At 49.9% G+C, this 12,500-nt stretch overlaps 1 protein-coding gene across 1 annotated transcript in view; it reads right to left on the bottom strand.

Moving 5' to 3' along the window:
• dcc (DCC netrin 1 receptor) overlaps window positions 1-12,500 on the bottom strand; it is a 670,683-nt gene that overhangs the window by 37,896 nt on the left and 620,287 nt on the right. The window contains 1 exon segment of the mRNA XM_046305873.1: window positions 6,508-6,792. Coding sequence (XP_046161829.1) covers window positions 6,508-6,792 — 285 coding nt within the window.

Genomic DNA, 12,500 nt, shown 5'->3' on the forward strand with positions numbered 1-12,500 from the left:
AGCTTCAGAAGCCATTCAGCAGTGGTATGCAGGGTGGAATGCTGCTTGCTCAAATATTGTAGAATATTTCCACATGGTTATTTTTGATTATGATTATAAAATGCTTTAGGCTCCGTCAAGTTGGTTGTTGATCATTGCTAGACAGCCATCTTCAAGTCTAGCCATAGATTTTCAAACCGATTTAAGTCAAAACTGTAACTAGGACACTCAGGAACATTCCATGTTGTCTTGGTAAGAACATTCACTGTCTTCTTGGTGAGCAACTCCAGTGTATATTTGTCCTTGTGTTTTAGGTTATTGTCCTGCTGAAAAGTGAATTCATCTCCCAGTGTCTGGTGGAAATCAGACTGAACCAGGCTTTCCTCTAGGACTTTGCCTGTGCTTAGCTCTATTTCTTTTCTTTTTATCCTGAAAAACTCCATAGTCCTTGCCGATGACAAGCATACCCATAACATAATGCAGCCACCACCATGCTTGACAGGGCAGTGTCCCCGATATTAAGAGTGCTACTCAGTATGTTGGTTTTTGCCCCAAAAAAACATAATATTTTGTATTCAGGACAAAGTTATCATTACTATTTGACTTGCCTAGTTAAATAAAGGTTTAATAAATAAATAAATAAAAAGACGACAATATTGTTGATTTATCCTCAGTTTTCTTCTTTCACAGCCATTAAACTCTGTAACTGTTTTAAAGTCACCATTGGCCTCATGGTGAAATCACAGAGCGGTTTCCTTCCTCTCCGGCAACTGAGTTAGGAAGGACACCAGTATCTTTGTCGTGACTGGGTGTTTTGACAGACCATTCAGAGTAGAATTAATACCTTCACTATTCTCAAAGGGATATTCAATTTCTGCTTTTAAAATGTTTTATCCAACTACCAATAGGTGCCCTTCTTTGCGAGGCATGAAACGCCTCACCGGTCTTTGTGGTTTAATCTGTGTTTGAAATTCACTGCTTGACTTAGGACCTTACAGATAATTGTATGTGTGGGGGTACAGAGACGAGATAGAGAAAAATCATGTTAAACTCTATTGTTGCACACAAAGTGAGTCCATTCAACTTATTATGTGACTTGTTAAGCACATTTTTACACCTGAACATATCTAGGCTTGCCATAACAAAGCGGTTGAATACTTATTGACTCAAGACATTTCAGCTTTTCATTTTTTATTAATTTGTAAAAATGTCTAAACACAATTCCAGTTTGACATTATGGTGTATTGTGTGTAGACCGTTGACACAACACCTCATTGTAATCCATTTGAAAACTCTGCATGTTTGATGTGTTCAACACTGTCTAGAAGAGAGACAGAGCTCCTGCTGTTGCCTGGCAACACCTGAAACAACCTGAAGCAGGTAGCCAGTGAAGATAGGTAAACTAGACAACACCTGAAGCAGGTAGCCAGTGAAGATAGGTGAACTAGACAACACCTGAAGCAGGTAGCCAGTGAAGATAGGTAAACTAGACAACACCTGAAGCAGGTAGCCAGTGAAGATAGGTAAACTAGACAACACCTGAAGCAGGTAGCCAGTGAAGAGAAGTGAACTAGACAACACCTGAAGCAGGTAGCCAGTGAAGATAGGTAAACTAGACAACACCTGAAGCAGGTAGCCAGTGAAGATAGGTAAACTAGACAACACCTGAAGCAGGTAGCCAGTGAAGATAGGTAAACTAGACAACACCTGAAGCAGGTAGGCAGTGAAGATAGGTAAACTAGACAACACCTGAAGCAGGTAGCCAGTGAAGATAGGTAAACTAGACAACACCTGAAGCAGGTAGCCAGTGAAGATAGGTAAACTAGACAACACCTGAAGCAGGTAGCCAGTGAAGATAGGTAAACTAGACAACACCTGAAGCAGGTAGCCAGTGAAGATAGGTAAACTAGACAACACCTGAAGCAGGTAGCCAGTGAAGATAGGTAAACTAGACAACACCTGAAGCAGGTAGCCAGTGAAGATAGGTAAACTAGACAACACCTGAAGCAGGTAGCCAGTGAAGATAGGTAAACTAGACAACACCTGAAGCAGGTAGCCAGTGAAGATAGGTAAACTAGACAACACCTGAAGCAGGTAGGCAGTGAAGATAGGTAAACTAGACAACACCTGAAGCAGGTAGCCAGTGAAGATAGGTAAACTAGACAACACCTGAAGCAGGTAGCCAGTGAAGATAGGTAAACTAGACAACACCTGAAGCAGGTAGCCAGTGAAGATAGGTAAACTAGACAACACCTGAAGCAGGTAGGCAGTGAAGATAGGTAAACTAGACAACACCTGAAGCAGGTAGCCAGTGAAGATAGGTAAACTAGACAACACCTGAAGCAGGTAGCCAGTGAAGAGAAGTGAACTAGACAACACCTGAAGCAGGTAGCCAGTGAAGATAGGTAAACTAGACAACACCTGAAGCAGGTAGGCAGTGAAGATAGGTAAACTAGACAACACCTGAAGCAGGTAGCCAGTGAAGATAGGTAAACTAGACAACACCTGAAGCAGGTAGGCAGTGAAGATAGGTAAACTAGACAACACCTGAAGCAGGTAGCCAGTGAAGATAGGTAAACTAGACAACACCTGAAGCAGGTAGGCAGTGAAGATAGGTAAACTAGACAACACCTGAAGCAGGTAGCCAGTGAAGATAGGTAAACTAGACAACACCTGAAGCAGGTAGGCAGTGAAGATAGGTAAACTAGACAACACCTGAAGCAGGTAGCCAGTGAAGATAGGTAAACTAGACAACACCTGAAGCAGGTAGCCAGTGAAGAGAAGATAGGAACTAGACAACACCTGAAGCAGGTAGCCAGTGAAGATAGGTAAACTGGACAACACCTGAAGCAGGTAGGCAGTGAAGAGAAGTGAACTAGACAACACCTGAAGCAGGTAGCCAGTGAAGATAGGTAAACTGGACAACACCTGAAGCAGGTAGGCAGTGAAGAGAAGTGAACTAGACAACACCTGAAGCAGGTAGCCAGTGAAGATAGGTAAACTAGACAACACCTGAAGCAGGTAGGCAGTGAAGATAGGTAAACTGGACAACACCTGAAGCAGGTAGACAGTGAAGAGAAGTGAACTAGACAACACCTGAAGCAGGTAGCCAGTGAAGATAGGTAAACTGGACAACACCTGAAGCAGGTAGGCAGTGAAGAGAAGTGAACTAGACAACACCTGAAGCAGGTAGGCAGTGAAGAGAAGTGAACTAGACAACACCTGAAGCAGGTAGGCAGTGAAGAGAAGTGAACTAGACAACACCTGAAGCAGGTAGGCAGTGAAGAGAAGTGAAGCAGGTAGGCAGGGAAGGGAAGTGAAGCAGGTAGGCAGTGAAGAGAAGTGAACTAGACAACACCTGAAGCAGGTAGGCAGTGAAGGGAAGTGAAATATACAGACTCTGGAAGGTAAACATCATTCTGGGGTAAGTCCCAAATGGCAGCCATTTCCCTTTATAGTGCATTACATTTATGGTTGTGCTTTACCTTAGTCTGTAAACTACCTCTTCAGTCTGACTGGGAGCTGGAGACATTTCCTACAAAAAAATGATATTTATTGATTTCTATGAGCTTGAAGCCATTCAGGTGTGGAAGTAAATAGAGTATAGACCAGCCAGATAAATGCTCTCCAATTTCTGCCTTTTACAGGCAACAATGGCTAAAAGAGCAGAGCTATTTCACTTCTTAGAAATCACCCAGGAGGAGGCTGAGGTTATAGAAATCACCCAGGAGGAGGCTGAGGTTTTAGAAATCACCCAGGAGGAGGCTGAGATTTTAGAAATCACCCAGGAGGAGGCTGAGGTTTTAGAAATCACCCAGGAGGCTGAGGTTTTAGAAATCACCCAGGAGGAGGCTGAGGTTTTTGAAATCACCCAGGAGGAGGCTGGGGTTTTAGAAATCACCCAGGAGGAGGCCGGGGTTTTAGAAATCACCCAGGAGGAAGCTGAGGTTTTTAGAAATCACCCAGGAGGAGGCTGTTTTTTTAAAAATCACCCAGGAGGAGGCTGAGGTTTTAGAAATCACCCAGGAGGAGGCTGAGGTTTTTGAAATCACCCAGGAGGAGGCTGATGTTTTAGAAATCACCCAGGAGGAAGCTGAGGATTTGAAATCACCCAGGAGGAGGCTGAGGTTTTAGAAATCACCCAGGAGGAAGCTGAGGTTTTTGAAATCACCCAGGAGGAAGCTGAGGTTTTTGAAATCACCCAGGAGGAAGCTGAGGTTTGCCATTGAGTTCTTCACCTTCATTCTGTCATTTAGTTCAGTAGATGCTCTTTTTTCAGAGCGATTTACAGGCAGGAAGTAGGCATAGTGTTTATTCCAGCTCAGTACTCCTCTACTTAAAATCGTTGCCCCTCTGGGCCACACACAACTAACTGAATACAAAAATCCTCTTTTGTCTACAAAAACAAAACGTCACTCTCAAACATTTGTCAGGTCAGGACCAATGTTCTGCAAGTTTCCTGAATCATTGAGTCTGAATTCTAATAACTCTTTGATTAAAAACCCTCTGATCTCTGTTTTTAGAGAGGTGACGATGCATCTCATTTTCAGTTCATTAATAAGAGCTCAGGTGACCCTTCCATCCAGCATCCTTTATCATCAATACTCATCAGCTCTGCCCGTAGAATCAAAGGGAAAAAGTGTCCCAACACTGCTGGCACAAAGGTTTAAGAAAAAACAACTAAATCATGACTAGTGGTGAAAACACATCTGTCAGAAGAAATGTATATGTATATCGGACACTCCTCCTTCTCCTCTACCTGGAGGAGGTAGAGGAGGAGGAGGAGTAAAGAGGGGTAGAGAGAAGAGGAGGAGGTAGAGGAGAAGGAGGAGGAGAGAGAAGAGGAGGAGGTAGAGGAGAAGGAGGAGGAGAGAGAAGAGGAGGAGGTAGAGGAGAAGGAGGAGTAGAGAGAAGAGGAGGAGGTAGAGGAGAAGGAGGAGGAGAGAGAAGAGGAGGAGGTAGAGGAGAGGGTGGAGTAGAGAGAAGAGGACGATGTAGAGGAGAGGGTGGAGTAGAGAGAAGAGGAGGAGGTAGAGGAGAAGGAGGAGTAGAGAGAAGAGGAGGAGGTAGAGGAGAGGGAGGAGTAGAGGACTAGAGAGAAGAGGAGGAGGTAGAGGAGAAGGATGAGTAGAGAGAAGAGGAGGAGGTAGAGGAGAAGGAGGAGGAGAGAGGGGTAGAGAGAAGAGGAGGAGGTAGAGGAGAAGGAGGAGGAGAGAGAAGAGGAGGAGGTAGAGGAGAAGGAGGAGGAGAGAGAAGAGGAGGAGGTAGAGGAGAAGGAGGAGTAGAGAGAAGAGGAGGAGGTAGAGGAGAAGGAGGAGGAGAGAGAAGAGGAGGAGGTAGAGGAGAGGGTGGAGTAGAGGACTAGAGAGAAGAGGACGAGGTAGGGGAGAGGGAAGAGTAGAGAGAAGAGGAGGAGGTAGAGGAGAGGGAGGAGAAGGAGGAGTAGAGAGAAGAGGAGGAGGTAGAGGAGAGTGAGGAGCAGAGAGATGAGGACAAGGTAAAGGAGAGGGTGGAGTAGAGAGAAGAGGAGGAGGAGGAGTAGAGGAGAGGAACGGAGAGGAGAGGCGTAGAGGAGTAGAGACAAGAGGAGGAGGTAGAGGAGAGGGAGGAGTAGAGAAAGGAGGAGTAGAGAGAAGAGGAGGAGGTAGAGCAGAGGAAGGAGTAGAGAGAAGAGGAGGAGGTAGAGGAGAGGGAGGAGTAGAGAGAAGAGGACGATGTAGAGGAGAGGGAGGAGTAGAGAGAAGAGGAGGAGGTAGAGGAGAGGGAGGAGTAGAGGACTAGAGAGAAGAGGTCGAGGTAGAGGAGAGGGAAGAGTAGAGAGAAGAGGACGAGGTAGAGGAAGGCGAGAGGAAAGAGGATAGATCCAGAGACAGACTTAGAAAGGTACCAGTTGTGAGGAGAGAGAGAGAGAGAGAGAGAGAGAGAGAAAGAGAGAGAGAGAGAGAGAGAGAGAGAGAGAAAGAGAGAGAGAGAGAGAGAGAGAGAGAGAGAGAGAGAGAGACAGAGAGAGAGGGAGAGAGAGAGAGAGAGAGAGAGAGAGAGAGAGAGAGAGAGAGAGAGAGAGAGAGAGAGAGAGAGAGAGAGAGAGAGAGAGAGAGAGAGAGAGAGAGAGAGAGAGAGAGAGAGAGAGAGAGAGAGAGAGAGAGAGAGAGAGAGAGAGAGAGAGGTGTACTGAAACAAGATCCGACTGGATGGGTTCTCCATCCTCAGGCTAATGTACAATGTACAATACATCCTTACCTTACAGACTACATAACCAGACAGTACTGAAATCAGCCTTACCTTACAGACTACATGACCAGACAGTACTGAAATCAGCCTTACCTGACAGACTACATGACCAGACAGTACTGAAATCAGCCTTACCTGACAAGACCAGACTACATAACCAGACAGTACTGAAATCAGCCTTACCTTACAGACTACATAACCAGACAGTACTGAAATCAGCCTTACCTTACAGACTACATGACCAGACAGTATAGTGCTGATAGTAGAAATCTGTTCCCAAGCCCAGGTTGAACTCACTTGAATGTGGCATCATGGGTGTGTAGACCTTGGGGTCGATGGTCCCCATGGGTGGAGGCAGGAGGGGATTGGCGAAGCTTCGTAGGGGGTGCGTGGGCCTGACACAGGCGGTGGGGATGGTACGGGTAGAGGTGGCCCCTACCTCTTCTGTGCCAGGGAGAGAAAGCTCACCTCCACCTCCTGCTCCTCCTACACCTGGCTGACTGCTGCTGCTGGTAATCAGAGTATGTTGCTGCTGCTGCTGCTGCTGAACCCCCAGCAGAGTGGAACCCTCTGTTGACATCGCTGCACACACAGAGATACACAGACATGGGTTGGTTAGTTCCACCGGTTGGTTAATTGGTTAGTCCCATTTTTAGGGGCGGCAGGTAGCCTACTAGTTAGAGTGTTGTTGCCAGTAATCTAATCCCCAAACTGACAAGGTAAAAACCTCATGCTGAGATCCAGAGTGCCCTACTCACAGTAACCCTATCCTGAGAGACCCAGAGTGCCCTACTCCCAGTAACCTCATGCTGAGACCCAGAGTGCTCTACTCCCAGTAACCTCATGCTGAGATCCAGAGTGCTCTACTCCCAGTAACCTCATGCTGAGACCCAGAGTGCTCTACTCCCAGTAACCCTATCCTGAGAGACCCAGAGTGCCCTACTCCCAGTAACCCTATCCTGAGAGACCCAGAGTGCTCTACTCCCAGTAACCCTATCCTGAGAGACCCAGAGTGCCCTACTCCCAGTAACCCTATCCTGAGAGACCCAGAGTGCCCTACTCCCAGTAACCCTATCCTGAGAGACCCAGAGTGCTCTACTCCCAGTAACCCTATCCTGAGAGACCCAGAGTGCCCTACTCCCAGTAACCCTATCCTGAGAGACCCAGAGTGCCCTACTCCCAGTAACCCTATCCTGAGAGACCCAGAGTGCTCTACTCCCAGTAACCCTATCCTGAGAGACCCAGAGTGCTCTACTCCCAGTAACCCTATCCTGAGAGACCCAGAGTGCCCTACTCCCAGTAACCCCCTATCCAGTAACCCTATCCTGAGAGACCCAGAGTGCCCTACTCCCAGTAACCTGATCCTGAGAGACCCAGAGTGCCCTACTCCCAGTAACCCTATCCTGAGAGACCCAGAGTGCTCTACTCCCAGTAACCCTATCCTGAGAGACCCAGAGTGCCCTACTCCCAGTAACCCTATCCTGAGAGACCCAGAGTGCTCTACTCCCAGTAACCCTATCCTGAGAGACCCAGAGTGCTCTACTCCCAGTAACCCTATCCTGAGAGACCCAGAGTGCTCTACTCCCAGTAACCTATCCTGAGAGACCCAGAGTGCTCTACTCCCAGTAACCTGATCCTGAGAGACCCAGAGTGCCCTACTCCCAGTAACCTGATCCTGAGAGACCCAGAGTGCTCTACTCCCAGTAACCTGATCCTGAGAGATCCAGAGTGCTCTACTCCCAGTAACCTGATCCTGAGAGACCCAGAGTGCTCTACTCCCAGTAACCTGATCCTGAGAGACCCAGAGTGCTCTACTCCCAGTAACCTGATCCTGAGATCCAGAGTGCTCTACTCCCAGTAACCTGATCCTGAGAGACCCAGAGTGCTCTACTCCCAGTAACCTGATCCTGAGACCCAGAGTGCTCTACTCCCAGTAACCTGATCCTGAGAGACCCAGAGTGCTCTACTCCCAGTAACCTGATCCTGAGATCCAGAGTGCTCTACTCCCAGTAACCTGATCCTGAGATCCAGAGTGCTCTACTCCCAGTAACCTGATCCTGAGAGACCCAGAGTGCCCTACTCCCAGTAACCCTATCCTGAGAGACCCAGAGTGCCCTACTCCCAGTAACCCTATCCTGAGAGACCCAGAGTGCTCTACTCCCAGTAACCCTATCCTGAGAGATCCAGAGTGCTCTACTCCCAGTAACCTGATCCTGAGACCCAGAGTGCTCTACTCCCAGTAACCTGATCCTGAGAGACCCAGAGTGCTCTACTCCCAGTAACCTGATCCTGAGATCCAGAGTGCTCTACTCCCAGTAACCTGATCCTGAGAGACCCAGAGTGCTCTACTCCCAGTAACCTGATCCTGAGAGACCCAGAGTGCCCTACTCCCAGTAACCCTATCCTGAGAGATCCAGAGTGCCCTACTCCCAGTAACCCTATCCTGAGAGACCCAGAGTGCCCTACTCCCAGTAACCCTATCCTGAGAGACCCAGAGTGCTCTACTCCCAGTAACCCTATCCTGAGAGACCCAGAGTGCCCTACTCCCAGTAACCCTATCCTGAGAGATCCAGAGTGCCCTACTCCCAGTAACCCTATCCTGAGAGATCCAGAGTGCCCTACTCCCAGTAACCCTATCCTGAGAGATCCAGAGTGCCCTACTCCCAGTAACCCTATCCTGAGAGATCCAGAGTGCCCTACTCCCAGTAACCCTATCCTGAGAGACCCAGAGTGCCCTACTCCCAGTAACCCTATCCTGAGAGACCCAGAGTGCCCTACTCCTAGTAACCCTATCCTGAGAGACCCAGAGTGCTCTACTCCCAGTAACCCTATCCTGAGAGACCCAGAGTGCCCTACTCCCAGTAACCCTATCCTGAGAGACCCAGAGTGCCCTACTCCCAGTAACCCTATCCTGAGAGACCCAGAGTGCCCTACTCCCAGTAACCCTATCCTGAGAGACCCAGAGTGCTCTACTCCCAGTAACCCTATCCTGAGAGACCCAGAGTGCTCTACTCCCAGTAACCCTATCCTGACAGACCCAGAGTGCCCTACTCCCAGTAACCCTATCCTGAGAGACCCAGAGTGCCCTACTCCCAGTAACCCTATCCTGAGAGACCCAGAGTGCCCTACTCCCAGTAACCCTATCCTGAGAGACCCAGAGTGCTCTACTCCCAGTAACCCTATCCTGAGAGACCCAGAGTGCTCTACTCCCAGTAACCCTATCCTGAGAGACCCAGAGTGCCCTACTCCCAGTAACCCTATCCTGAGAGACCCAGAGTGCCCTACTCCCAGTAACCCTATTCTGAGAGACCCAGAGTGCTCTACTCCCAGTAACCCTATCCTGAGAGACCCAGAGTGCTCTACTCCCAGTAACCCTATCCTGAGAGACCCAGAGTGCCCTACTCCCAGTAACCCTATCCTGAGAGACCCAGAGTGCTCTACTCCCAGTAACCCTATCCTGAGAGACCCAGAGTGCCCTACTCCCAGTAACCCTATCCTGAGAGACCCAGAGTGCCCTACTCCCAGTAACCCTATCCTGAGAGATCCAGAGTGCTCTACTCCCAGTAACCCTATCCTGAGAGACCCAGAGTGCTCTACTCCCAGTAACCCTATCCTGAGAGACCCAGAGTGCTCTACTCCCAGTAACCTGATCCTGAGAGACCCAGAGTGCTCTACTCCCAGTAACCCTATCCTGAGAGACCCAGAGTGCCCTACTCCCAGTAACCCTATCCTGAGAGACCCAGAGTGCTCTACTCCCAGTAACCTGATCCTGAGAGACCCAGAGTGCCCTACTCCCAGTAACCCTATCCTGAGAGATCCAGAGTGCCCTACTCCCAGTAACCCTATCCTGAGAGACCCAGAGTGCTCTACTCCCAGTAACCTGATCCTGAGAGACCCAGAGTGCCCTACTCCCAGTAACCCTATCCTGAGAGACCCAGAGTGCTCTACTCCCAGTAACCTGATCCTGAGACCCAGAGTGCTCTACTCCCAGTAACCTGATCCTGAGAGACCCAGAGTGCTCTACTCCCAGTAACCTGATCCTGAGAGACCCAGAGTGCTCTACTCCCAGTAACCTGATCCTGAGACCCAGAGTGCTCTACTCCCAGTAACCTGATCCTGAGAGACCCAGAGTGCTCTACTCCCAGTAACCTGATCCTGAGAGACCCAGAGTGCTCTACTCCCAGTAACCCTATCCTGAGAGACCCAGAGTGCTCTACTCCCAGTAACCCTATCCTGAGAGATCCAGAGTGCTCTACTCCCAGTAACCTGATCCTGAGAGATCCAGAGTGCTCTACTCCCAGTAACCCTATCCTGAGAGACCCAGAGTGCTCTACTCCCAGTAACCCTATCCTGAGAGACCCAGAGTGCTCTACTCCCAGTAACCTCACCCTGAGAGACCCAGAGTGCTCTACTCCCAGTAACCCTATCCTGAGAGATCCAGAGTGCCCTACTCCCAGTAACCTGATCCTGAGAGACCCAGAGTGCCTTACTCCCAGTAACCCTATCCTGAGAGACCCAGAGTGCCCTACTCCCAGTAACCTGATCCTGAGAGACCCAGAGTGCCCTACTCCCAGTAACCCTATCCTGAGAGATCCAGAGTGCCCTACTCCCAGTAACCTGATCCTGAGAGACCCAGAGTGCCTTACTCCCAGTAACCCTATCCTGAGAGACCCAGAGTGCCCTACTCCCAGTAACCTGATCCTGAGAGACCCAGAGTGCCTTACTCCCAGTAACCCTATCCTGAGAGACCCAGAGTGCCCTACTCCCAGTAACCTGATCCTGAGAGACCCAGAGTGCCCTACTCCCAGTAACCCTATCCTGAGAGATCCAGAGTGCTCTACTCCCAGTAACCCTATCCTGAGAGATCCAGAGTGCCCTACTCCCAGTAACCCTATCCTGAGAGACCCAGAGTGCCTTACTCCCAGTAACCCTATCCTGAGAGACCCAGAGTGCTCTACTCCCAGTAACCCTATCCTGAGAGACCCAGAGTGCCTTACTCCCAGTAACCCTATCCTGAGAGACCCAGAGTGCTCTACTCCCAGTAACCCTATCCTGAGAGACCCAGAGTGCCTTACTCCCAGTAACCCTATCCTGAGAGACCCAGAGTGCTCTACTCCCAGTAACCCTATCCTGAGAGACCCAGAGTGCTCTACTCCCAGTAACCCTATCCTGAGAGACCCAGAGTGCTCTACTCCCAGTAACCCTATCCTGAGAGACCCAGAGTGCTCTACTCCCAGTAACCCTATCCTGAGAGACCCAGAGTGCCTTACTCCCAGTAACCCTATCCTGAGAGACCCAGAGTGCTCTACTCCCAGTAACCCTATCCTGAGAGACCCAGAGTGCTCTACTCCCAGTAACCCTATCCTGAGAGACCCAGAGTGCCTTACTCCCAGTAACCTCATCCTGAGAGACCCAGAGTGCCCTACTCCCAGTAACCTCACCCTGAGAGACCCAGAGTGCTCTACTCCCAGTAACCTCATATCGAGAGACCCAGAGTCCTCTACACGTTTTTCGGACCGGGGATGGAAAGAGGTGACCTGAGTTATGACTTGTTTCCCCCCTTGATCTGACCATCGTTCACCCACAGTTCAACCCTTCATCTGGGCCTCGACCCTTCATCTGGGTCTCGACCCTTCATCTGGGCCTCGACCCTTCATCTGGGCCTCGACCCTTCACCTGGGTCTCGACCATTCATCTGGGCCTCGAACTTTCACCTGGTCCTCAACCCTTCATCTGGGACTCGACCCTTCATCTGGGCCTCGACCCTTCATCTGGGCCTCGACTCTTCACCTGGGCCTCGACTCTTCATCTGGGCCTCGAACTTTCACCTGGGCCTCGACCCTTCATCTGGGCCTCGAACTTTCACCTGGGCCTCGACCCTTCATCTGGGCCTCGACCCTTCACCTGGGTCTCAACCCTTCACCTGGGCCTCGACTCTTCACCTGGTTCTCGACCCTTCATCTGGACCTTGACCTTTCACCTAGGCCTCGACCCTTCACCTGGGCCTCGACCCTTCATCTGGGTCTCGACCCTTCATCTGGGTCTCGACGTTTCATCTGGGCCTCGACCCTTCACCTGGGCCTCGACCCTTCATCTGGGTCTCGACCCTTCACCTGTGCCTCGACGTTTCATCTGTGCCTCGACGTTTCATCTGGGCCTCGAACTTCCATCTGGACCTCGACCCTTCATCTGAGCCTCTCCCCTCCCCTCCTCTCCCCCTCCTCTCCCCTCTCCTCTCCTCTCCGACACTGAAACTAACCTAATTCCATTTCTTTCTGGGCTCAAAGATT

This window comes from Oncorhynchus gorbuscha, linkage group LG16, assembly GCF_021184085.1.
Source record: "Oncorhynchus gorbuscha isolate QuinsamMale2020 ecotype Even-year linkage group LG16, OgorEven_v1.0, whole genome shotgun sequence".
NCBI classification, from domain to species: Eukaryota; Metazoa; Chordata; class Actinopteri; order Salmoniformes; family Salmonidae; genus Oncorhynchus; species Oncorhynchus gorbuscha.